This window comes from Condylura cristata, unplaced genomic scaffold, assembly GCF_000260355.1.
Source record: "Condylura cristata isolate star-nosed mole 26May11 unplaced genomic scaffold, ConCri1.0 scaffold00053, whole genome shotgun sequence".
NCBI classification, from domain to species: domain Eukaryota; kingdom Metazoa; phylum Chordata; class Mammalia; order Eulipotyphla; family Talpidae; genus Condylura; species Condylura cristata.
Window position 1 is genome coordinate 483,076 of NW_004567154.1, and position 26,333 is coordinate 509,408.

A 26,333-nucleotide genomic window follows, 5' to 3' on the forward strand; every position below is an offset into this window, starting at 1 on the left:
TCCCTGGCCTTAGGGGAGATGACTGACATTGGTGTGGCAGACCCCTCCTATCTCGCCTGCTGCTCTCCTCAGCAGTGTACTTCAATCCATCTGCCTATTCTGTTCCCCACTGTCTCTGGTGAAGCCTCTCACCTGCCCACTCTTGCTTGTACCCCACTTCTTGTACGTATATGTAAATAAATCTTAGAAAAAAAAAACAGTAAAGATGGTAAATTCTGTTGTGTGGATTTTACCACATGCCTTTTAGCAATGCATATTCCTACTGTGACACAATATGAAGCACACAGCATTGCCCAGCAGTATCTGACCAAAACTATTTAACCCAAATTTAAGTTGTCTTCAAATGTACCTTTCAGTTAATAGGAAATACGGCAGTTAGAGGAACATAGTACATGACACCATGATGAAGCCTAGCACAATAGATTGTGGTATGTTTGACAAGACAACTAGCTTGTTATCAACTAACTGTTCTTTTCAAAAAGAAAGGTCAGGAGAACCATTCCAGAACAAGCCTTTACTGACACTTAAGTAAAGGCACTGCACAAATTTTGATTGGATTCTGGTTCCCAACAAAACCAAAAACATTTGGTGGAGCAACTAGGAAAACTTGAATATAAACTGCATAATTGATAACATGAAGAAATTAAATTTCTCAGGTACGATGGTAGTATATTGATAATATATGAGAATGATGAATTTTAGGAGATTAAAGATGGAGCCATTAAGAGTAATTATGTCGACCCTCCCTGGTGGCGCAGCAGGTTAAAGCACTGCACTAAGAAGCTTAAGCCACTTCCGCAAGAGTTCGATCCCCCCCTGCCCAGGAGGAGATCCACATGGCACCGCCTGCCCGGGAGGAGATCCACATGGCACCGCAGACCTCTCCTGATCCGCTCGCTGCTCCCCTCAGCAGTGTACTCATCTATCTGCCTGTTCTGCTCCCCACTCTGTCCCTGGTGAATCCTCTTACCCTCCGCCATCTCTGACCTGTACCCCAGTTCTGTATGAATAAATAAATCTTTTTAAAAAAAGAGTAATTACGTCATTAGATCTTTAATTTATTTTCAAATAACTAAGCAAAGCACACAAGTATGTTTGAAAATTATTTTCATAATAAAAATTTGAAAAGGCACGGGGGTGGGGGGGGAAGCAGGAAAACATACGATGTTAACAGTGCTGACTTCCTGGAAGGAAAGTGGGAACAGGTCAAGGGACCAAGAAGGCTTTCTTTACTATATATTCTTTTGGATTTTTAAAAATACATACTATGTACAAGTATTAGCTATTCAAATAAACAAAGATTTTGATTAAGTATGGCCATCTTTTCAATAGTAAAGTCACAGGTTTCACCTTCATCTTAGACTAAGAGAAAAATACATTTCAAAAAATTTTAGATGGAGGTTGGAGGTAAGAAAGCTTAATCTCTATAAATTGCATTTAAAGTTCCACCCTAATATGTTATAAATATACAACATGGACTGATTTTCAATACCTTTCTAAAAATGGAAGCCCAGGTCCTTCCATGGAAACAAAACAAGTTCTAGTCCAGTAGACAAGGTTCTCCCACCCACCCCCAAGAGACAAAGTTCTAATCTTTGTTTCACTAATTCTGAACTTCCTTCCATTCCCTCACCTGGAAAATCTGAAAAACCAAGATTCGCAGGTAAAACACCGAAAACAGTGTTTGACATGTAGTTCTCTGTTGGAGTGGCAGGAGCGCAGTCTTTTACTATGACTTTCACTGTAACAGGCCTGAGTTCTGATCCTAGCTCTGAGAATCAGCATGCAAATGACCACAGCTATTTGTGCCTCAGTTGCCTCTCTATAAAATGAAGATAACTGTACCTCCCTCCAGGGATCACTGTGAGAATTTAAATTAAAGGGTTTCAATAAATAAATGCAGGAGTCTCCCTGGTGGTGCAGGTTTTAGTTAGTCTCAGCACTATCAAGCTATTGCCGGCCATTGCAGCATGGGCTCAATCCCCAGCCAGAGGGCTGACCCACCTGTGGCACAGCAGACTTCTCTATCACCTGCTGCTCCCCTTGGGGGTGTTTCAGTGGGTCTGTCTGTTCTGCTCTCCACTGTGTCTCTGGTGGAGCCTTTCACCTCTCTCCTGCACCTCTAGTGTACACCCCAGTTCTTGTATGAATAAATGAAAATATTTAAAAAATAATCAAGGGCCTCCTTGGTGGTGTAAGGGATTAAATCACAACACAGGGAAGCTATCCACAGACATTACGCATGAATTCGATCCCCTAACAGGGAGCTACCCACATGGCGCAGCAGACCTCTCCTGTCTTGCCCACTGCTCCCTTAGCAGTCTATTTCAGTCAATCTGCCTGTCTCTGATGAATCTTCTCACTCTTCGCATCTCTGCCCTATACCCCAGTTCTTGTATGCACAAATAAATCTTTAAAAAAAATAGTTAACACAATAGATTTCCCATAAATGGCAATCCTATCCTAACAGTAGGTCTGGGCTCTTAGCTCCGTCTCCTTCATCACAGCAGAACTAATAATATACAGACCCGGAGTCAGCCTCTTAGGCACCCACTTGCAATCTCTGGGCTTCTCCCCAATCTTCCAGGGATAAGAACATCTCACAACCAAAGGCCTCTTACTTAAAATCATTCAATATTGTAAGCATTTTTATAAAATGTATGTGACCTGAACAATGACCTGATAAAACATTTTATGGAATGTCTTCTGTGGGTCACTCAAACATTAGTGAAGATACAAAAACATATACCATGATAAGACAGAAGAAAATAAACATTACTGTGTACCAGACAGGAAGAGAACTACATGGAGGGGAATGAAGAATGAGATGGGGTTTTCACACCAAGGATCTTTTTGGAAAAGTTGAGTATACAAATCTACCCATGTTTAAGGGATTGAAAGGCAACAGGTACATGCTGGCTATTTCTACAAAGTCTATCATACCCAAACCCAAAGAAACTGGAATCCTAAGCACTAGTCCTCTAGGCCAGTGATTTTTAACAGAGATGTGTGTATATTATGGAGTTGGGGGAAAGCTGATATTCAGTGGACATTTGGCAATGACTCAAGACATTCCTGAATGTCACACCTGGGGTACTACTGTCATCTAGCAGGTAGAAACCAAGGATGCCATTAAATATTCTACAATGTACAAGACCAAATGCACAGCAAAGAATCCCCAATGGCATTCCTGTTCCTATGAATCAAATACAATGATGGAAAGCAATGTTTCCTCAGATAAAGTCCACTCAAAAAAATCAACTAAGGACCTCCATGGTGGCGTGATGGGTTAAAACACAGCACTATGAAGCTAGCTGCAGCCAATTAAACATGAGTTCACTTCAGCATGAGTTCAATCCCCAGCCAGGGAGGTGACCCACATGGTACAGCAGAACTCTCCTGTCTCACCCACTGCTCCCTTCAGCAGTGTACTTTGTCAATCTGCCTGTTTTGCTTCCCACTCTGTCTCTGGTGAATCCTCTCACCCCCCCCCCCAAGCAACTCTGGCCTGTACCCCAAAGTGTAAGCATATATAAATAAACCTTTAAAAAAATTTTAAAATCAAACAAGAATCTAAAAATAATGGAAAACAGGGCCCTCCCTAGTGACACAACGGGTTAAGATGCAGCCGCTTCAGTGCAAGTTCGATCCCTGGCCCTGGAGGTGATAGATGATCCACATGATGTGGTGAACCTCTCCAGACGTGCCTGCTGACCCCTCAGCAGTGTACTTCATTGATCTGCCTATTCTGCTCTCCACTCTGTCTCTGGTGAATCCTCTCACTGCCCCTGCACCTCTTGTTTGTACCCCAGTTCTGTATTCATAAATAAGTCTTAAAAAATAATAATGGAAAAAAATAATGGAAAGCAAAATTAAATTCTCATTGGAAATGTCAAAAATGCTATTGGTGAGAACCCCGCTCTACTTAGAAACCCAAACCCAGGAACTGCAGGGACCTTTTTAAGTCAGAGCTACATCAGTAAGAGCAGGCCCTCAGGGAAGTTAATAATTCAGCTAGAATTTCACAGGTGCTGGGGAACACAGCAGGATTCCAAAGTAGTCCTTGTGGGGGCAGATAGGAAGAACCCATGGTGTATCATTTAGAGATTGGGAGTTCAGATATGAGAGGCCTTAACTGACTACACTTTTTCTTGTGTAAAAAAAAATATTATTTATTTATGCACAAAAGAACTGGGGTGTTGGTCAGAGGTTTGGGGGGAGTGGGAGAATGGGAGGATTCACCAGAGACAGAGTGGAGTGTATAACAGGTGGATTTTACTGAAATACAGTGCTAAGGGGAGCTGCAGGAGAGACAGGAGAGGTCTGCTGTGCCATGTGGGACAGCTCCCTGGCTGGGAATTGAACTTAGAGGACCAAACTGAAGCCAGATCAAACCATAGTAGTGATAGTGCTGAGACTTAACCCCCACGCCATCAGGAGGGCTGTCATTATACTCTTTAAAAAAAAAAGATTTATTTATGCATACAAGAACTGGGGTACGATGGGGTGGGGCTGGGTGAGAGGATTCACTAGTGATAGAATGGGTAGAACAAGCAGATGGAGTGAAACACACTGCAGAGGGGAGCTGCCAACGAGGCAAGAGAGGTTTGCTGCACCATGTGGGTCAGCTACCTGGACAGGGATTGAACTCTTGCTGTGGATAGCGTCATAGTGCTGAGACTTAAACCTTTCTGCCACCAGGGAGGCCCTCACTACACTATCTTTTTCTTGTTTTTTAACTTTTTTTGGTCCCAGTTTTATTGATGTAATACATATACATTGCTTTAGTTTTAAGGTGTACAATATGGTTTGATGTATACGTATGTATCACTAAAGGCTAACCACAATTAGTATCCATTACCTCACATAGACACAATCTACTTTCTTCTTGAGAATTTTTAAACTCTCTTAGTAACTTTCAAATATACGACATACTATCCCTAACTACTGTTTCTAAAAGACACTTTATCACATTAACTTCTCTCATTTCCTGTTGCATTTATCACAGCCTAAAATTATCTTATTTTCTCTTTCTGTGTCATCGTCTTTCCCCTCTGGAATAAAAGCTCCCTGAGAGCATAGCTTTTTCTGTGGTTTCCAAGCACCGTGAATAATTCCCTACAAAACAGTAAGCATTCAATAAACCTGGCAAGCAACTGAGTTGACTTTTAACGGTTTCAGTGGTAACAAGTGGGCGAGTTCGAGGTACCCCATCTCAAAGGTAGTGTTTAGAGACAAGCGCTGAGTCCCAAATTCAAAAATACCGCCTCAGGAGTTTTTAAAAAGGAGTAATTGGAGTGCACCAATGCGAGGCAAAAAGGGGAGCGGCACTGGGCCAGAAGTGTACAGTTTCGGCCACCGGAGGGCCAGCAGCTGCCCCACGTCTTCGGGAGGATTCGAAGCAGGTGGAGGGAGCCGGATATAGCTAGTAGGGCGGGGAAGTGCGCAGTCGACAGCCGGCTGCCAACTCTGGACGCACCACTTTTGGCGGGAGGGGGTAGTGGGCGGAGTAACGGGCAGTTCGGCCCATACCACTCCGGCTGGAGCAGGGGCCGCGCAAAGATCCGGTAACTGACACCTGGGAAAGAGGTGCCAGTCAGGGAAAGTGGGTTCAGGTTGCAATCCCACCGTGGGGGGTCTAGGAACCTGAGAAGGTTCGTGACACTTCAGGCTGCACGGGTTGGGTTGTACTACTCCACTGTCCGACAGGGGGGGTCCGGGCCGGGAGGTGCGCAGGGCCGTAGCCGGGTTTTCTCACCAGAGCCATTGGGTCCAATGATGGCGGTGAACCTCTGAAATGGTCCGATAATCTGTCGCCCCTTATACGACTTAAAGTTCTCGATCTCAATCAGTTTCAGGAAACCCATGGCGGCGGGGGCGCCGGCGGCGGTACGAAAGGCCGCGCCGTACGCCGAAGAACTGGGGTAACCCGCGCGGGAAACACCGCAGTGCAGGCCGGGCCGTCAGCAAACCTCGCGAGAATAAGTATGTGCCAAACGGGATTTCCGATTTCCGGCGCTAGCGGGAACCAGGGGCGGGGCCATAGAGTTGAGAAGAAGGTTTTGTTGATTTGTTGCCAGGGCACGAGTTGCGTCATGCATTTGAACCCCGCCCCCATTTCTTATTGCCTGGCAACGCAAACCAAAACCACAACTGACCAAGTGGTAGAGAAGGCGGTGCTGCAACTTTGGCGATCTGAAGAAGTCTGAGGAACCTGACCCAACGCTCACTGAGATGTGTCAAGACTCACAGCAGTGACTTGTCCTCCAGAGCAAGAAGGTGAAAGCTCGTCTATGGTTTTAGCATTACTGGCCAGAAGGCTCAGACAAAAACAGGGTAGGATGGAACCACCCACAAGGTCCTGTAGGGGAAGACCCTAGTGAGGTGGAATAGGGTTGGAGGTGGAGTTGGGTGTGAAGTTGTGTGAGAGTACTCTGGGATGACAAAGATATGAATTGGAGAAAGATGGCCAAAGGTGCTGCCTTCCTCCTGTTCCACCAGAGTTCAGAGACTGCCACTAGAGCCCTGGAATAGTCTTAAATTTGAGGCACTTGTCTACTTGAACCTATACCCATCCTAGTGAGCATCAAAATTGGAACTTCTTGCAGAAAAAGGCATTTTGTGTGAGCCTCTGAGAGGGTCCCTAAACTTCTACTACTTCTTCCTTTTCCCCAGCTTCATCTCTCTCTTCCTACCTAACCCCTATCCTGTTCTTCCTCTCCATCCTCCCTGCCTCATTCCTGCTTCCTCCCTTCTTCTGCTCACTCTCCTCCACCTGTCAACTGCCCTGTTGCTCTTTCCTTCCCCCCTGTCCCTTTCCCTTCTCTGTTCCTCATCTTTTCTATCCCTTTCCTCCTTCACCTCATCTCATCACTTTATATCTGTTCATTGTCAAGGCCATAACCTTTAGCAGTCAAAAAAATATGTGTCTATGGAATCTTCCCCTCCAGTGACTTTATAATATGGAGACAAAGGGAATGAAAAGCTGTAGTGACAGTTCACAGGTGCTGTGGTGGTGGAGAATTTTGGGGCTATACCTGAGGAAAGAAATCAAATATTGTATAAAAATGAACAATAATGTAAGAAAATAAAAAATAAGTTGTTGATCCATTTGGAAGCACTGGAGGTTGCCATAATCATTCTTGTAACTATGTTTTAACTGATATCTGAAGACTTGGAAGAATCTTAAAGTATTAGAACAAGTCCAGGAAAGTGGAAAAAAGCTGGTTGATAGAATCTTGTAGAGGAATTATAAATGAAGTGTGATTGGGGAAAACAGGATCTGGCTGAGGGGATAAAAAGGATGTCAGTCTATATAGTTGACCAGAATTATTTTAAAAAGATGACATGGGTGGGGGTGCAGGTGGGGAGGATCAAATTAGATCACTACCAAAAGATCATATTGGATATCACACCATATTCAAAATGCACTTCCAAATGGATCAACAACTTCTTTTTTGTTTTCTTACATCATTATTCATGTTTGTACAATATTTGATTTCTCTTCTCAGGTGGAGCCCCCATAATTTTCCACCACCACAGCACCTGTGAACTGTTACTATAGTCACTTGTGCTCTTCCCTGCCTCAAATCCATTGTTTGCCTGCAAGTTTTGTCTTTTTGCTGACACTTTGTTTGGTTTCCCTATGGTCTACTTATAAATGAAAACATCCAACATTCCTTTTCCTTCTCACTTATTTCATTTAGCATAATCCCTTCCACCTCCATCTGTGTTGCTGCTAATGGCATGTGTTTATCTTTTTTATTGCTGAGTAGTATTCCACTGTGTATATATACAACTTAAATGAGAAAGGCAAAACTTTAGAAATTTTAAAATATTTAGGATATTTTTATGTTCTCAGATGGTTTCTTAAATAATAAAAAATTCTACACTTAAAGGAAAAAAACTGGTAAATGTGGGGCCTTCCTGGTTGCACAAGGGGTTAAGTCACAGCACTATTCAAGCTATCTGCAGGCTCTATAGCACAAGTTTGATCCCTGCAGTAAGCCAACCCACATGGCACAGCAGACCTCTCTCCTGTCTTGTCCACTGCTACCCTCAGCAGTGTATTTCTTCCTGTTCTGTTTCCCACTCTGCCTTCTCACCACCCCCCTCACCTATGGCCTGGATCCCAGTTCTTGTATGCATAAATAAATAAATCCTTTAAAAAAGGTTAGTAGGCCCTCTCTGGTGGCGCAGCAGGTTAAAGCACAGCACTGAGAATCTAAAGCCGCTTCCTCATGAGTTCGATTCCCGCCTGCCCCGGAGGTGACCACATGGCGTGGCAGACCTCTCCTGACCCGCCCACTGCTCCCCTCAGGAGTGTATTTCGTTGATCTGCCTGTTCTGCACTCCACTCTGTCTCTGGTGAATTCTCTCACCCTCCACATCTCTGGCCTGTATCCCAGTTCTGTATGCACAAATAAAATAAAATCTTTAAAAAAAAAAAAGGTTAGTAAAGTTGACCACCTTCAAATTGATCAAAATTACAACATAAAGAAAGCAAAAAGATGGTAAATGTGCACAGAAAGCTAAAAAATTAATAATCTGTTATCTGGGTTCTGTGAAATGTTCATAGGAGTTCATCTTTTTATGCCTGCCTTATAACTTACATGTTTGTTAACTGTATTCCTTTGTATGTATCATTACCATAAAATTATACTAATAAAATGAAAAGATAAGTCATAAGTTGGAGGTGTTTGCCACATTTAAAACAATAAATGATAATTAATAAAAGGGCAAACAACCTAATTATTTTTAATACAATAGTTTATTTTTACATCTATTTCCATCTCAGTTATAATCCCCAGGAGCTTCCCACCACCAAATCACCCGTGTGCTATCACCATAGTCCAGTGTACTTCCCTTCCCCCAATTTTGATCCCTTTCCCCACTCTACCCCCATAAAATGTCTCTGGTATATAGTTGTTCATTATTATTATTATTGTCTCACATGGTCCTTTATACTACTGCTATGAGTGAAAACATCTGGTACTTTTCCTTTTCTTTCTGGATTATTTCACTAAGCATGATCGTTTCCAGCTCCATCCATGTTACTGCAAAAGGCATGGGTAATATTCCATTGTGTATACGTACCACAACTTTTTAATCCAGTCATCTACTTTTGGGCATTTGGGTTGTTTCCATGTCTTTCCAATTGTAAATAAAGCAGCAATAAACATGAGGGTACAGGTGTCTTTTTGAATCAGTGTTTTAGTGTCTGCTGGGTAGATACCTAGGAGTGGGATTGCTGGGTCATATGGAAGCTCCATTTTTAGCAGGCAAACAATCTAATTTTTAAAAAATCAACAAAGGATATGAATGGTCACTTCACAGAAAAGTAAGCAAAAATAGACAAAACACACATGGAAAGACTCATCTTAACCAACAATAACAGGAATTATAATTAAAATCAATAATAATTAAATAGCAACAAATTGGCAAAAATTTAAAAGTTTGTAATACTCGGTATTGATGTGGAATTGACTAGTTTTTATGTACTCTAATGAAAGTGGAAAGTGGAAAGCAGGGGCCTCTCTGGTGGTGCAAGGAGTTAAAGCACAGCAATTATGAAGCTCTCCACAGCTACTGCAGCACGATCCCCAGGCAGGGAGTTGACCCACATGGTCCAACAGACCTCTCCTGTCTTTCCCAGTGCTCCCCTCAGCAGTGTATTTCAGTCAGTCTGCCTGCTCTGCTCCCATTCTGTCTCTGGTGAATCATCTCACCACCACCACCACCCACACCTCTGGCCTATACCCAGCTCTTGTATGCATAAATAAATAAATCTCTTTTAAAAAATAAAGTGGAAAGCAGTTTAGCATCATCTTGTAAAGTTTATACATATACACTATTCCTCAGCACTTCCACTCCTAGGTATATGCTAGAGAAACTTAAATCTATAGGGCCCTTCTCTTCTTTTGCATTAAAAAAATAATAATAAACTGAATTGTTTGTGCTGCAGAGTCCTAGTCTCATATGAACCCACTCCAACCAGGCTTTCATCCTCATAGCTCTGCTAGAAATGTCAAAAACATCAGAAACTCTCATGTTACTAAATCAGTCAGTTCTCAGTCTTCCTATTCCCATCATCTGTTGTCACTCTCTCCTTCCAAAAGTACTTTCTTCACTTGGCTTCTCAGATGCTACACTCCTGATTTTTCTCCCAGCTCACAGACCACTTAGCCCTAGCCCCTAGTTCTGGTTCTTCCTCTTCTGTCTCCCCAAGGGCATTCTTATCTTTTACTCTGACCCTCTTGAGATCTCTTATAGTCTAATAGCTCTAAAATCCTTTGTATCAATAGGATAGGCTAAAATATGCTGTTTCCAAACAACCCAAAAACCTTAGCAGTTTAAGAAACAAAGGTTTCTCTCTCATGTTTCTTGTCCATTGTGGGTTGGCTGTGTCTCTGCTCTACGTCATCATTCCAGGACCCAGGCTCATAGGAACACTCCTTACCTGAGGCATTGTGTGTCTCATGGCAGAGAAAAGAGAAAGTGACTATCATGTAATGGTCCTTAGTTCTCCTTGGCAAGGGCGCCTGTCCAAATTCACACTACAGAGGACAAAGCAAACCACCACCATCCAGCTAACCTTCAGAGCAATGATATAAGGATGTATAACCATTCTTTACTGAGGAACATTAACTAATATTGAACAATAATAGAATTTATGATAAATTTCTCAAACTCACTAAGTCCAAAAGTGATCTCCTAATCCTCCCCTCATTTCATGTTTTTCCTATACAGACTATTCCATTGATAGCAACTTCAGCTTTCTGACTATCCCAGCCCAAATCCTTGAAGTCATTCCTGATACAGCTCTCACACTTATTGCACATCCAGTCTATCACCATGTCTGGTCAGCACTACCTTCAAAATATAGCAAAAATCTGACCATACCTCAGCCCCTCTGCTGGTGTGAGTCACTATCACCTATCACTTGGATGACCATAATAGGCTTCTGTCTCGTCTCCCTGCTTCTAACCTTGTCATCCCTCTTCCCCACTCCAAGGTTAATTCTTAACACAATAAGCGATGCTTTAAGAAAGCAAACTGGGACCTCTCTGGTAGCACAGGGGGTTAAAGTGCAGCACTGTAAAGCTATCTGCAGCATAAGTTCTATCCCTGGCCAGGGAGGTAAACCACAAGGCATCGCAGACCTCTCTTTTCTCACCCGCTGTTCTCTCAGCAGTGTATTTCAGCCCATCTGCCTGTTCTGCTCCCTACTATTTGTCTCTAGTGTATCCTCTCACTGCCCACACCTTTGGCCTGTACCCCAGTTCTTGTATGCATAAATAATTCTTATTAAAAAATAAAATAGGGCCCTCCCTGGTGGCGCAGTGGGTTATAGCACAGCACTAAGAAGCTTAAGGCCACTTCTGCATGAGTTCGATCCCCGCCTGCCCCGGAGGAGATCCACATGGCACTGACAGATCTCTCCTGGCCCGCCCACTGCTCCCCTCAGCAGTATACTTCGTCAATCTGCCTGTTCTGCTCCCAGCTCTGTCTCTGGTGAATCCTCTCACCCTCTGCATCTCTGGCCTGTACTCCGGTTCTGTATAAATAAATAATCTTTTAAAAATAATAATAAAATAAAATAAGCAAACCAATGCTTTTAAACAGCAGTAGTTAAAATAATTTAAGTATAAAAATTAAAAGCAGAGCACATCATTCTCACTATTCGAAATCCCCCCAGTACCTACCCATTTCTCTCAGAATCGAAACCAGCATTTACAGTGGCCGCAGGTCCTACTGCTCTGCCTCCTCCCCATTTTCTCACTTTCTACTGACTTCTCCTTCACTCCATAGTTGAACACGCACCTCTCATGTGTCTCCCCTAAGGTCTATGTACTTGCTGATCCTTCTGCCTGGAGCGTTCTTCCTCAGTATCTGTGTGGGTGGCTCCCTCGCCTCCTCAAATATTACTTTCTGGCTATGTCTCTCCTGACTTCCATATTTCAAATTGCCATTTCCCTTGGCACTTCCAATTCCCCTCACTCTGCTAGCACTTCTCATCTGTTTTTTTTTAAATATTTATTTTATTTATTTATGCAGACAAGAGCTGGGGTGTAGGCCAGTGATGCAGGGAGGGGGTTGGAGGAAAAGGATTCACCAGAGACACAGCGGGGAGCAGAACAGGCAGATCTACTGAAATTCACTGTTGAGGGGAGCAGTGGGTGAGACAAGAGAGGTCTGCTGTGCCACGTGGGTCACCCCTTGGACCAGGGATGGAAGTCGGACTGCAGTGGCTACAGATATCTTCATAGTACTGGGTCTTAACCCCTTGCACCACCAGGAAGGCCAACTTCTCATCTTCTTACCAACTACTTAGTGTGTGTGTGTATATATATATATTTTTAAAAGATTTATTTATTTATGTATACAGAACTGGAGTACAGGCCAGAGGTGCAGGGACAGTGAGAGGATTCACCAGAGACAGAGCGGGGAGCAGAACAGTCTGACTAATGAAGCACACTGCTGAGGGGAGCAGTGGGCGGGTCAGGAGAGGTCTGCCAGTGCCATGTGGTCACCTCCGGGCCAGGCAGGGATTGAACTCATGCTGAAGTGGCTTTAACTTCTTAGTGCTGTGCTTTAACCCACTGCACCACCAGGGAGGGCCTAAACTACTTAGTATATTTTTTATTGTTTGCCCTCACTAGAAAACAAGCCTCACAAGGACCCGGAATTTTGTAGCTTTTGCTCTTTGATCTCTCCCAAATGTTAAGATGAATGTCAAACAATAGGCAATACATAAATATTTGTTAAATGATAGAATGAATGTGAGTGAAAAAAGCAAGATGTAGAAGAATGCATACTGCACAATACTGTGTAAATTTCTAAAACATGAAAATGTTTAAAAATGTTATCCAGGGACTCCTACAAACACGGACAATATGTTAATACATGTTAGCAAGAGAATAGTAACTTTTTAAAAACCATTTATTTATTTATGCATACAAGAACTGGGGTACAGGCTAGGGGTACAGGGGTGTGGGGGTGGGAGGGCATGAGAGGATTTACCAGAGACAGAGTGGGGAGCAGAACAGGCAGATCTACTGAGACACACTGCTGAGGGGAGCAGTGAGAGAGACAGGAGAGGTCTGCTGTGCCGCATGGGTCAGCTCTCTGGCCGAGGATCCAACTCATACTGCAGTGGCTGCAGATAGCTTCATAGTGCTGCGATTTAAACCCTTGTGCCACCAGGGAGGCCCCGAACAATAACATTTTACTAATGCTTATCCCTTAGTGTATGAATGAGAGAGAAGGGACATAAGGCCCTTAAACAGTATTGCTCATGTTCTATTAAGTTAGGGCTTCTAGTAAGTTGGTTCATGGGTTTCTAGTTTATCATATATCTGAACTTATATATGCTTCCTAATATATTCTCTTGTATGTGCTGGGTGTTTCACAATTATAAAATTATTTTAAAAAGTTTTTAGGAGGAGTCAAAGGTTTGTGTCCCGAACAAAAGAAAGCATAGTACAAATGCCCTGATATGGAGACAGTTATCTAATTGGAAGACTTGATAGGAGACCAGTATACCTCAAATACTGTAAACACAGGAGATGTGTGCAGGAACCAGATCTTGGAAGCCCCAAGTAAGGAGTTTAAAATTGACTCCCAAGTACAGTGGGAAGCTTGTGTAGGATTTTGAACAGGTGAGAGACATATGATTTATGTTTACAGAAGTGTTTTTGGCTGTTGCTTTGACTGGCTCACATGCCAAAAGTGGACATCCAAACCAGGACAAGAATCTGGCAAATATAAGCCCCTCTAGCCTTTCATTTGACTCGAGAATAAGTCATAAAAATAAAGAGGGGATAATGGTGCCATTTACTGAAATGGGAAAAACTGAAAAGTGAAACACATAAGGGGGACTGATTAATTGAGTCTGAAGCTAAGATAGATGTGCAGGGGTCAGATTATGAAGACCTTTGTAAGTTTGGCAAAAAGGAGTTAGACTATCTCATAAACATTTGTTTTGGTTAGATTTGCTTTCAGAAAGATCACTCTGGTAGTCAGTACAGATAAAGAACTAGAGAGGGTTTCACTGGAATGACAGAAGCCCATGAGGCTTCTGGGAATACTATCTGACACCAGGTTGTAAAACCTGAAATAGAGATAACAGAGATAGTGGAGATAGCAGAGATGGAGGACACAGGAAATATAGCAGGAAGTAAAATGAGATACAGCAGGGAGAAAGTAATGAGGTTGGAGTGTAGATAAGGATGGCCAGCAGTGATTCATTCCACCTCACTGTTGCTCCAGATGTTCCGAGAAGACCAGTCACCAGATCCCAAGGAAGTAGCAGCCATTGAGGCTAGAAGAAATCGAGAAAAGGAGCGACAAGCCCGATTCTTCAATGTGCGGACCCGAGTCATAGGGGTGAGTGGGCATCGGGATGCAGGGCCACTTCACTCTTGTATCACAAGAGGCACAATGCCCTGCCCTTTATGCCCTTCTCCCTAATTCAAGTAGGTCCTAGGCAGAAAGGGAGAAGGCAGGCACAGAAGGGGCCTGGGAAAGGGCTTTGGCTGCAGAGGAAGAAACTAGGGGAAGAAGAGCAGGTGACAAGTGATTCTTCTCTAGCCAGCTCCATGCTATGTGGCCTGCTTCTCAAGAGTCAAGCAGCACGGAGCCAAATGAAGTCTAAAGAACACCTGGTGTTACATGTGCCTAAACTCTTTTGAAGATTTTTATTATTTATGCATACAAGAACTGGAGGACAGGCCAGCAGTGCTGGGGTTGAGAGACAGAGTGGGAAACAGAACAGGCACTTCTACTGAAATACACTGCTGAAGGGAGCAGAGGGCAAGACGGGAGGTCTGCTGCACCATGTGGGTCAGCTCCCTGGCTAGGAATAGAATGACCTGCAGTGGTGGTGAATAGCTTCATAGTGCTGCACTTGAACCACTAGGGAGGGTCCTAAACTCTTTCTGGAAGGTTATATAAGAAACTGCTAACTGGACGAGGGACAGAGATGGGAGGAACACTAACATTTCACTGAACTACATCCCTTTTGCACTATTTTGAGATGTGTTAAATGAATTATAATTATAATAAAGAGAAAGTGTTGATAGTTTAAGATAGACAGATTGCTCCCTCTCTAGTGGTGCAAGGGGTTAAAACACAGCACTATGAAGCTAGCTACAGCCGCTTCAGCATGAGTTCAATCCCCAGCCAGGGAGCTGACCCACATGACGCAGCAGACCTCTCCCGTCTTGCCTGCTGCTGCCTTCAGCAGTGTAAATCAGGTAATCTGAATTCAGTAGGTAATTCAGTAAAGGGGCTCTATAGGAAGATTTTGAAGCAGATAAATTTTTTTTTTAAGATTTATTCATACAGATTTGGGGTACAAGCTGGAGGTGTAGGGATAGTGAGGGGCTTCACCAGAGACAAAGTAGGGAGCAGAACAAGCAGATTGATGAAATATACTGCTGAGGGGAGCAGCAGGTGGGTCAGGAGAGGTCTGCAGCACCATCTGGATCACCTCCAGGACCTGGGATCGAACCAGCACTGAAACTGCTGCTGCTAGCTTACTGTGCTGTGCTTTAACCTACTGCACCACCAGGGAGAGCCCTGAAGCAGATAATTTCTAAGGAGTTTCTGTCAGAGCCCTCAAGACCCTCTGCTAGACCTCTACCCTAACTTAGCTCATTTCTTTGGGATCAGGTGGATGTTGAAGCCCTGAACCGCCAGGTGGAGGAACGAAAGCTTCGAGAGGCAACAGAGCAGAGCAAGGAGGCAGCCTATGGTAAAAGCCCAGGGCTAGGGGGTCAGTCATGGGCTGTGGGGAGGGAGTAAGAGCTTGAGTGGGGTTGAGGTAGGGCATGTCTGCCTTGGTGTGATAGGAAAAAAAAAAACAGATAAACCTTGGGAGCACAGGCCATGCCAAGTGGGCTCTGTCCCTCCCATACTGCCTTTCCATGTCCTCCCTACCAACCACCCCCAGCTACCAGCCAGATGCAATATGATCTGGTATCCCAGATGCTAGAGAAGAAGCAGGCAGAAAGGACACGTCGGCTGGCCAAGAACGTCCTGGAGTCTTGCGAGCAGAAACAGCAGCTCAAGAACAAGCACGACTTTGACATTTGGGATCCAGACAAAGTCTGGAATGAGTTTCCAACCCATCAAAGCAACAATGATAACCGCTATGGCCTGGGCACCCTTCAGTGCTTCTCTGGGGAGGAGCTGGAGAAGTCTCCACGCAAAAGAATGGAGCAGGAGCAGCTTAGGTCCAGCCTAGACAAGCAGCTGCAGGAGCAACAGCAAGCCAAGAATGACCAAAAGTATACAGGTAAGCAGTCAGCACTCCAGGCACAGAGACCTGAGGCTTTCCAGGGAGTTCTGAGCAGGATACAGGACCCAGGAGACCAGACTGGGGTGGTCCAATTATTTACAGCATGGATCCTGAAAGGTTATACTTAGTAGACACAAGTCTCCCTTGTCTCCTTCAGGAACTGACTGTAGCCACTGGCCCCAATCAGTCAGCACTTCATTACCTGGAGGCAGCTCTACCACTTAATAAGTGGTTTGGCAAATGAATTTTCCTCCCTGTGCTTCAGTTTCCTCATCTTTAAAGAATCCATGCCACACAGAACTCATGAAAATCAAATGAGATGCTGTATGTGAAGTGCCTTTGTGTTCAATAACCATTAACCACTATCATACAGGTATCACCTGTGATCGCTTCTCTCCCATCAGAGTAAGCCGTGGCAAGGGCCATATCTTATCAACTCACATGGTTTATCTTTCCAGTTACCCCCGTTTTAGCACTCTGTTCTATTTACACCACTTCCCATAGGTATAACTAATTGTGAAGATATTTGTGAAATGTATGTATTCTCTCCAAAATGTCAATTCACTGAAAATGAAACACTTCTCTCATTTCTACCCCTGCCCCCCAGTTGCCCAGAACAGTGTTCTCCAGTGTTGGGTGCTCAACAAGTCATGTTGAAGGAACAATTGAAAACCAAAATAAGTAAGACAAACGCCCAACAGGAGCCCACAAAACCAGACCTTCAGATAAGAGGAACATATGCATACAAATCAGTCACCAGTAAATATTTATGCCTCTGCACTGTTACATATTATCACAGGACATGGAAGGAACATCAATATGGGAGTGGTTAATTCTTACAAGGAAAAACAGACAGGGTGGGACGTGACACAGATCAGCTGTCAGGAACCAATTTGGAAAAGTCGGGTATGATTTTGCCAGGGTGAGAGGGAGCCAGAAAAAAAGGAGCCACTCTAAAGAAAGAGGGCAGCGAGAAGAGCCTCAGGACTGTGAATAGTCAGGTGTTCAGGATACACAAAGACTTTAGTGTCAGTGCACCCCAGGGGTGGGAAATGGCCAAAATCTTCTGTACTAAGAAACTGTGCCCTTTATCATGCCGGATAACCACTTAAAGGTTGTTTTTGTTTTGTTTTGTTTTGTTTTGTTTGTACATCGGGGTGTAGGCCAGAGTTGCAGGGGCAGGGGGTGAGTGGATTCACCAGTGGGGAGCAGAACAAGCAGATTTATTGAAATACACTGCTAAGGGGAGCAGCCAGGAGAGGTCTCTTGTTCTATATGCCAGTTAGCTCCTGGGAGTTGTGATAGCATTAAGACTTAACCCTTAGGCTACCAGGGTGGTCCTACTTCAGCTACTTTGGCCCTGTTGCTATTATTCCTCAAAGGTTCCAGGCATGTTCTCTCCTTGTTTAGGGCCTTTGCACTAGCTATTATTCCCTCTACCTGGACAGCTCATCAGACATTTGTACTGCTCACTCCCTTGTCTTCAGATCTGTATTCAAACATTATTACCTTAGTAAAGTTTTACTAACTTAAAATTGCAACTGTTGTATTCCTCTAAGCTCTAAGCTCCCTCTAAGCTCCATATCCCCATTTATGCTTTATTTTTCTCCTTAGCAATTATCTTTTTTTTAAAAAAAAGATTATTTATGCTGGGGTACAGGCCAGGGGTGCACAGTCAGTGAGAAGATTTACCAGAGACAGAGTGGGGAGCAGAACAGACAGACTGACGAAGTACACTGCTGAGGGGAGCAGTGGGCAAGACAGGAGAGGTCTGCCGTGCAATGTGGATCACCTCTGGGCCGGGATCAAACTCACATTGAAGTGGCTGTGGCTAGCTCACAGTGCTGCGTCCTAACCCATTGTGCCACCAGGGAGGGCGCTATTTTTTTTAATTTATTTATTTGTGCATACAGAACTGGGGTACAGCCAGAGGTGCGGGGGCGGTGAGAGGATTCATCAGAGACAGAGTGGGGAGCAAAACAGGCAGATTGACTAGAATACAGTGGTGAGGGGAGCAGCGGGTAATACAGTAGAGGCCTTCTGTGCCACGTCGGTCACCTCCCAGGGCCAGGGACTAAATTTGAGCTGAAGCAAGAGTGGATCTTGCTGATTAGCGGCTGTGGCTAGCTTAGCAGTGCTGCGCTTTAACCCACTGCATCATCAAGGAGGGCCCTCCTTAGCAATTACCTTAACCATCTTACATATTTCACTATTTTGTCTGTCTGTCCACATCTGTGTGAACACCACGTCAGCAAGATTTTTTTTTTGTACACTGTTCCACACACAAAATAGCTACCTTAATATTTGCTGAATATTGAAAATGCTCATCATTCCTCTGCTTTAAAACCTTTAAGGGCCACCCTAGTGGCTTAGGGGTTTAAGTCTCAGCACTATCACCACTGCCGCATGAGTTCGATCCCTGGCCAGGGAGCTGACCCACATATGGCACAGCAGACCTCTGCTATCTTCCCACTGTTCCCCTCAGTAGTGTATTCCAGTTAACTGGCCTGTTCTGCTCCCCACTGTCTCTGGTAAATCCTCTCACACCCCATACCTCTAGCCTGCACCCCTGTTCTTCTGCATAAAAATTAAAGAAAAAAAAAGTGGCTGAAGGAATAGAGTGAGGAGAGTGGTAGGAAGTAAAGTCAGAAAGGTGACAGGGGCCAGTTTGGGGTAGGTCTTATGAGCCATGGTGAGGACTTGGATTTTTACTTGAGACAGGAGCTGTGGAAAGTTTTGAGCATTGGAGTCATATTACTTGTATTTTAGACAGATAATTCTGACAACTAATGTGGAGGTTGGATTAGAGGGGGAAGGAAGACTAGAGGCAGTCATGCAGAGGTGGGGATAGAGCCATGTAGCTAAATAACCCTGAAATCTGTAAGTCAATATGGGCTGGAGGGAGAGATCTGGAAGGGTGGGGTTTGTGCACATGAGCAAAACACTAAGCCTAAAGCCTGGGGAAAGGGTGAGCAAATGGTGTATTCTGTAAGGACAATGACCAAAGCTGTCTTGTTAACCACTACAATCCCATTTACATAACATGGTAGATCTTGAGTGAATGAATAAGTAGATGAAAAAGAACTAATAACAAAGATTGAAAAGGGATCAGGGAAGTAGGACAAAGACATGCATAAAAATAATAGTTATAATAGTGGCGCTAACAGTTTTATTGATGTGTACCATCACTGTAATTTCCGCCAAGCATCAACTCATTCAGTCCTCACAGCAACCCTATGAGCAAGTACTAGTACTGTTCCCATTTTCAGCATAGGAAACTTGCCCAGTGACAGAGCTAGTGGTGATGGAGGTAGGAAGTGAACTCAAGCAGGCTGGCTGGAGCCCATGCTCTTGACCATTATCCCACACTTGCTTTCTCTTAGTCACCAAAAAACAAACAAAACAACAACAACAACAAAAATCATTGGAATTCAAAGGCTAAGAGAGAGTAGTAATGTTAAATGCCCTGGAGAAGTTCAGATAGGAACAGAAACTTGTCTATTGGACTTGGAAATTTGGAGTACTCAGTGATTTTTGAAAAAATATTTATTTATGCATACAAGAACTGGAATATAGGCCAGAGGTGCAGGGGGTGAAAGGACTCACCAGAGACAGTGGGGAGCAGAACAGGCCATCTACTGAGATATACTGCTGAGGGGAGCAGTGGGCAGAGGAGACAGAAGTCTGCTGCGCCATGTGGCTCACCTCCCAGGATGCAGTGGCTGGCAATAGCTTGATAGTGCTGACACTTTAACCCCTGTGCTACCAGGGAGGTCCTATTTGGTGATTTTTGACACAGCAGCTACAATGGCACTGTGGGCCAACTGCCTAATGGTAGCAGGCAGGTGTACAAGGAGGCAGAGTGAGGCTAGAGATAGCAGACTGCTGGGGAGTGTCTATAGCGTAATGGAAGGGGCATGGACTGATCCTGCCGCAGACCTACATTCAGATCCCATCTATTATACGTTGCCCACTTTGTGCCCTTGGGCATTTTATCTCCCCTCAGGACCTCTCTGTCCCCGTCTGAAAAGTGGGATTTAGCCTTTCCTCTTTGGGTTGCTGTGAACAGTGAAAAGAAACAATGCACCCCAATTCTAAGAAGTCTATGTTTTTATGCCCTTTAAAATCAAACCTTCAGCATGTTCAGGTCCTTATTTTCCCTGCCCCCCCGCAGGCTGTGCTCCTTTCCACTGGCCCCTTTGGTGAAGGCTGTAAACATCCTTACATGCTAACCCATCTGAAAAGAAAAAGCCTTCTTTCACCCTGATTCCACTATATTCAGCAAGCTAGCCATTTTCCTTTTGCAAAATCTACCTCTGCTTGCTTCTTTACTTTCCAGTAACAATGCAACCCCGAGATCTCATTTCACCCACACACCACTCGTATCAAAAATCACCGATGCCCTTAGCATGCAGGTTGTTTTATCTTTCCTCCTTGTCTGATCCCAGCCCTTCCTTGGCTGCCATCACAGCACATTTTGCTCTAGTGCTTTGAGCATTTTTTCTTCATCTCCCTTCCTTCCTGAGACTTCGTCTCTGGCACACTGCTCTCCCTACCCTGTATAATTGGTTGTCCTCAGCCCTCACTCTAGAACCAGCTTCTGTGTCACTATCTTTGTGCTCAGGACCCTCCATCTGCAGAGTCACATATACAGATGCTTGCTGACGACCTTCAACTTAGTTTCTGGAAACAATTCGTGGGTACTCCCTATCCTGTTCTTCATCCTGCGTCTTCCACTTCTGCACACCAGGACCCTGGGAAGTGTCCCTGCATCGTCCTTCTCTCAATCCATCAAGTACTGATGATGTAACCTCCTATGTATTTCTCCCTCATTTTTTCCCATAAGGCCCTGGTTTGAGTCCTCCAAACTGGCCTACTGTAATAACTTCCGTGGTGCCTTCCTTACATCCAATTGCCTGCCTGCCTGCCTGCCTGTCACTCTCCATAATGGCCACCAGGTTTATAAAATGCAACTCTAGGGCCTCCCTAATGGCTCAAGAGGTTAAGTCTCAGCACTATGAAGCTATCAACAGCCACTGCAGCATGAGTTGAACTCTGGCCAGGGACATGACCCACATGGCACAGCAGACCTCTCCTGTCTCGCCTGCTGCTCCCCTCAACAGTATAATTCAATACATCTGCCTGTTTTACACCCTGCTCTGTCTCTGATGAATCCTCTCACCCAACCTCCCACCCTACACCTCTGGCCTGTACCCCCGTCTTTGTATGTATAAATAAATCTTTTTAAAAATAAAATAAAATGCAAATCTAACCATATCATCCCCTTGCTTCAAATCCTCCTATGTTCCCCACAAACTTAGGGTCAAGATTCTGACCCTTAGTCTGGCCAATGCAAACCTCTGTAGACACTTGTGTGTTATGCTCCAGCAAAAGCAGATTTTTGTAGTTTAACATACAGGCCATGCTATTTCTTAATTTCCCTCACACATCTGACACATACTGAACACTAGGTGCTGCATCATGGTAGTGAATGACACTGACAAAAATCACAATCCTCACAAAGTTACCTTGTAGTAAGCAGAAACAGACAAAATATTTAGGTAACATGTATACTGGATGGTGACAAATGCTAAGGAGAAAAATCAGAGCAGAGGGATAAAATGCTGGGGACAGGCAGACTGCAATTTTAGGTAGGCCAGACAGGAAGTTACTGAGGCAGCAACATCTGAGCAAAGACCTGAAGGAATAAAAGAGGTGAGCCAAGTATAACATCTATTACAAAACCCTGTTCCTGATGTTCCAGGAACAGGAAAACACTGTTACTGGATTGTCTTGTTTATGTTGTGCCCTCAGCCTGGAATGCCTTTTGCTCTTCTTGTCTATATACATCAGAGAGTTCCAGGATCATCTCCTGTAAGCCTTCTCACATCTGAACCTCTTGTAACGCCCTCTACACATCTCTACCATTATCCTTACCACACTGTGGTGTTATTTATGTTGGATCCGTCTCACCCACTAGACAGGGAGCTCTCTTAGGACAGAATGTGATCATGTGGTTATCTTCCAAATCAATACATGGCCCTTAGATTGAGGCTCAGAGAGATGAAATGCTTTACCCTAGGGCGCACAGCTCAGAAGCAGCAGAGCAGGCACTGGCATCCAGGTCTATGGGAGGCATAAAATACTTGTTGCCACTTTGGCTAGCCCTAGTTCCAAAGAGTAGCTCCTACTGCATCCCTACAACTAAGACATTAACCCCCTCCCAAACATCCAAACATACATACTCATTGGTTAACAAATGGCTGAATGAGTGAATCAGAAAAGGACTAGGCCTGTAAAGTGCCCTGCTCCTACTTCTCTATGTAGATATGCTCAATGAAGAGCTGCGTCTAGCCATGGACACGCGGGCCACCCAGCTCGCCAAGCTAGAGGAGTCCTGTCGCATGGCCATGATGTCTGCAATGGCCAATGCCAACAAAGCCCAGGTACAGCTTGAGCTACCCAGTACACTGGGCTGTCCCCATTCCCTTGAAGAAAATCCTGAGGGGAACCTTAGCCACATCTTCCCCTCACAAACCTTCTTGAATCAATGCCAAACCCCTCATCTACCCCAGGACCTCCCTCATTCACCTAAGAGCTCTCAGAGGGCAGGTAAGTTCCCTGCCCATTCACCCCTGCCCCTATCTCCAATCATTCAAAGGCCATGCCATATCTATTCCTTCTTCCCCTGAAGGGGAGAGGAAGGCCATCTCTCCCCCTCCCCTATGACTGAGAGTTCCCTAAGCTTGGGCACTCAAATGCTCTTATTTGGGTCCCCACCAGGCAGCTGAGGTGGCTGAGCGGCAGCGTCATGAGCATCAGTACCAACAGGAGGCCAACCTCACAGAAATCCAGAACCAGATCAATAGTGACCTACTGACTGAGAACCCCCAGGCTGCTCGACGCCTTAGGTGTCCCCATCGGGTCCTGTCCTATTGCTGGAAGGGCATGAATCCACAACAGCGAGCTGCCATCTGCAAAGACCAGGAGGAGCAGCGCCATGAAAAGGAGGTACAACGCCAGGCAGAAAAAGCTCTGGACACGGAATGGGAAAACCAGGCCATATGCTCCGCCCAGGCAGCAATGGAGCTAGAAGAGCAAGAAAGGGAGCTGTGTGCTGAATTTCGTAGGGGCTTGGGCTCCTTCAACCAGCAGCTGGCTAAAGAGCAAAAAGCACAGTGAGTTATAGGGGTTGGCAGTAGGGATCAATGCCAAGGGACAGGTGGGATGGTGAGGGTTAGGGGCAGAGGGAATGCCCATCAGCTGACGCCTCTGGACTTCTTTCACAGGCAGAATTACCTGAACGCAATAATCTACACCAACCGGCCTACTGCCCAGTACTATCTGCAGTTCAACAGCAGCAGCCGCTGAGTGCAGGATGGTCAGCTCTTCTCTCCATCAAGCTCACAAAGGGCTAGAAGTCAAAAGAAGAAAATGATGCTACCTAACCTCCTTCCCCAATCCATTTCCAGCGGGAGAGAGCTAAGCCAGTACCTCCACTTTTGACCCTAGTTAATAAAGTCATTCACTACAATTCAAGGCCATACGTTGTAATAGAATGCAAAAATGTGAGGTACTGCCTTTTCCCCCATCCCTGGGCTCTGAACAACCCCAACAAAGTCTTGCACCTTCAACCCTTTCTTCCCCATGTCAGCTTTCTCAGCACACAGCACTGCACACTCCCTGTGAGAAATAGAAACTTTATTTAGGCACAAAGAGTAACTGATGGGCAAGTTACAAAATGGCTACTAGGCACCTCCCAAGTTGTAGCCCAGTGAAAAGAGGGGCAGAGGAATAGGTTTTCTCTACCTGCTCCCTTCAAGGCTGCATGCGGATGGCCCCATCCAGCCGGATGACCTCTCCATTGATGAATGGGTTTTCAATGATGGCCTGTACCAGATGTGCATACTCAGCAGGGTCACCCAGTCGGCTGGGGAAGGGCACCTGGCTGGCCAAGAAGTTTCGCACTTTCTCGGGGAGGCTGGTCAGCAGCGGGGTGCCAAATAGGCCTAGACAAAACAGCCAGAGTCAAAGGTCCACCCTTGCCTTCATATTTACCCAACCCCTTTTCACCTTTGCCCTACTTGTGGTGCTTTGCTATGCGAGGTTGGTGTTGCTTAGGTGTTAAATATTTCCCCTCCATTACCCATGGATCCCATCTAATCCCAGGTGTGGCATGGAAATGTGTCTACCTGGAGCAATGGTCATCACCCGGATGCCCATGGGAGCCAGATCTCGAGCAATGGGCAATGTCATGCCTACTATGCCCCCCTTGGAAGCAGAATAGGCAGCTTGTCCAACCTGGAGAAGTAGAGGTCATAGGTGGAAGGGTGTCGACAAATCACTGAGAAGCACAAGCCTCAACCCTGCCCACACACCTGGCCCTCGAAGGCAGCCACACTGGCAGTGTTGACAATGACCCCACGTTGGCCTCCCTCGTCTGGCTCATTCTGGCCCATCTCACCAGCCACCAGACGGATGACATTGAAGGTGCCTGTGAGATTCACCTGGAGGACCAGTAGAAACAAATCATAGGGCTTAGTCTTTTGTCACCTAACAGCTTTGGGTTCACCCATAGCCAGAAATCTTTTATTCCCACCCCTAGAGAATCTCAGAGGCTTTACATTGAGAACGCGCTGGAAGTCCTCCAAGGTATGGGCCTGGCTCCTTTTTGAGTTGTATGTCTTGATAGCCACTGCAATGCCTGCACAGTTGACTGCCACATCCACATGACCAAACTTTTCTTTTGCTAGAGTCAGGGCTGCTTGCACGTCCTTCTCTGAGGTCACCTTCAAAGGGAGAAGTGGAGAAGGTATTTATTTCCCAGCGCACACACATATTCACACCACTAAACTTAGGGGGAGGGCTGACAAGTCATGTCTTTGCATGACTACAGGTTAGTGTAAGCAAGGAAGGAGCCAAAAGAAAGAAAACTCAAGAGTGGGGGAAAGTGAAAATATTAGGCAACACAAGCATGTTTCAAAATATTTTTCAAATCTATACCTTCTTGGTAAATTTCATACCCCTGGATATTCTCTGATGTGGATAACAACACTGTTTTAAAAATCATTGGTATAAAAATAAACTACTTTTTTGTTTCTTGCCCAAACCTACTAAGATGATTTCATCATGCTTTATTTTCTGAGTCTGTTTCGTTAAGTTTTTTACTTTGTAAAATCACAGGGCAGAAGATGCATTTTCAAGCCATCACATACCCTTTCCAGGAGATTCTGTAAGTCATGTTCTATCCCCCTTGGTCCTGGATTCAGAGATTTTTCTTTCCTAGTGTTTTGACAGCTCCAGCCAAAAGGGACAAAGATAAGGGTCCACCGCCCACCACATGGACAGTCTGGCACCGTCCTGGGAAAGGACCCCTCGGTTACCAGGCCAGTGTCTGTGACACACACTGGGAAAGAGAGGTGAACCCACTTACATCGGTTGGGGCGAAGGCGCAGCTTTTCCCTAACTTCTTGGCCTGGGCAGCTCCATCCGAGTTGGGCAGGTCCAGAAGTACTGCACTGGCCCCCTGACCAACAAGTCGCTCCGCGGTGGCCAGACCAAGGCCCGAGGCTCCTCCAGTTATTACGGCAACCAGGCCCTAGGAAGAGAGGCATAATTGAGCTACACTGAGGACCCCCACCTTTTACCGGCCGTTCTCCAGCTTCTTCGAGGGAGGCCCCCGTCACTACTGCAGTGGGCCGAAGTGTGCCTTCACTCCTTACTTCTGGGGGTCTCGTGCAGGCAGCCGGTCCGATCACCACACACACAGCTGCGGCGGTGAGTTGACCTTCACTCGGGAGCCCAACCGCCACAATACCAGGCCTAAATAAGGCACGACCCTTATTCCCAGCACCAATCTCTTCCCCACGCAACCCCTGCCCCCAGTTCCACGGCCCGAGCCGTCAAAGCCGGCGCACCGGGTCCAATAACAGAGGCAAACACTGAGTTACCTTCACGGTGCGGCACGCGGCAGCCATCTTGCCTGAGTCTGGCCGTTAGCAGAACTTTCTAGTGCTCACTGATTGGCGGG

The 26,333-nt window shown here is 45.3% G+C and overlaps 3 protein-coding genes across 7 annotated transcripts in view; 1 reads left to right on the forward strand and 2 right to left on the reverse strand.

The window, feature by feature from the left end:
• Positions 1–5,987, reverse strand: part of SMC1A (structural maintenance of chromosomes 1A) — a 50,422-nt gene extending 44,435 nt beyond the window's left edge. For 3 of the 4 annotated variants that reach the window (XM_012734294.1, XM_012734293.1, XM_012734292.1), the window contains exon 1: positions 5,759–5,947. In XM_012734294.1, coding sequence (XP_012589748.1) covers positions 5,759–5,867 — 109 coding nt within the window. In that variant the 5' untranslated portion in view covers positions 5,868–5,947. Of the gene's footprint in view, positions 1–5,758 lie in introns of all 4 variants that reach the window. The other variant, XM_004695000.2, reaches the window with a different exon arrangement.
• An 8,284-nt stretch (positions 5,988–14,271) lies between these two features.
• On the forward strand, positions 14,272–23,674 carry RIBC1 (RIB43A domain with coiled-coils 1). Of its 2 annotated transcripts, XM_004695001.1 has the most exons (6): positions 14,272–14,388; positions 15,676–15,757; positions 15,956–16,300; positions 22,631–22,749; positions 23,087–23,481; positions 23,593–23,674. In XM_004695001.1, the coding sequence occupies exons 1-6, from the start codon at positions 14,272–14,274 to the stop codon at positions 23,672–23,674; spliced, it is 1,140 nt and encodes a 379-aa protein (XP_004695058.1). The 2 variants fall into 2 exon arrangements, with proteins under 2 accessions (XP_004695058.1, XP_004695059.1); XM_004695002.1 differs by lacking the exons at positions 15,956–16,300; positions 23,593–23,674 and having other exon boundaries at positions 23,087–23,485.
• Positions 23,675–23,987: 313 nt separating this feature from the next.
• HSD17B10 (hydroxysteroid (17-beta) dehydrogenase 10) lies at positions 23,988–26,333 on the reverse strand. Its single transcript, XM_004695003.2, has 6 exons — positions 26,254–26,333; positions 25,737–25,901; positions 24,928–25,092; positions 24,682–24,810; positions 24,496–24,604; positions 23,988–24,312 (listed from the first exon to the last, which is right to left on the reverse strand). Exons 1-6 carry the CDS (start codon positions 26,278–26,280, stop codon positions 24,122–24,124), a joined length of 786 nt encoding a protein of 261 aa, XP_004695060.1. The 5' UTR covers positions 26,281–26,333; the 3' UTR covers positions 23,988–24,121.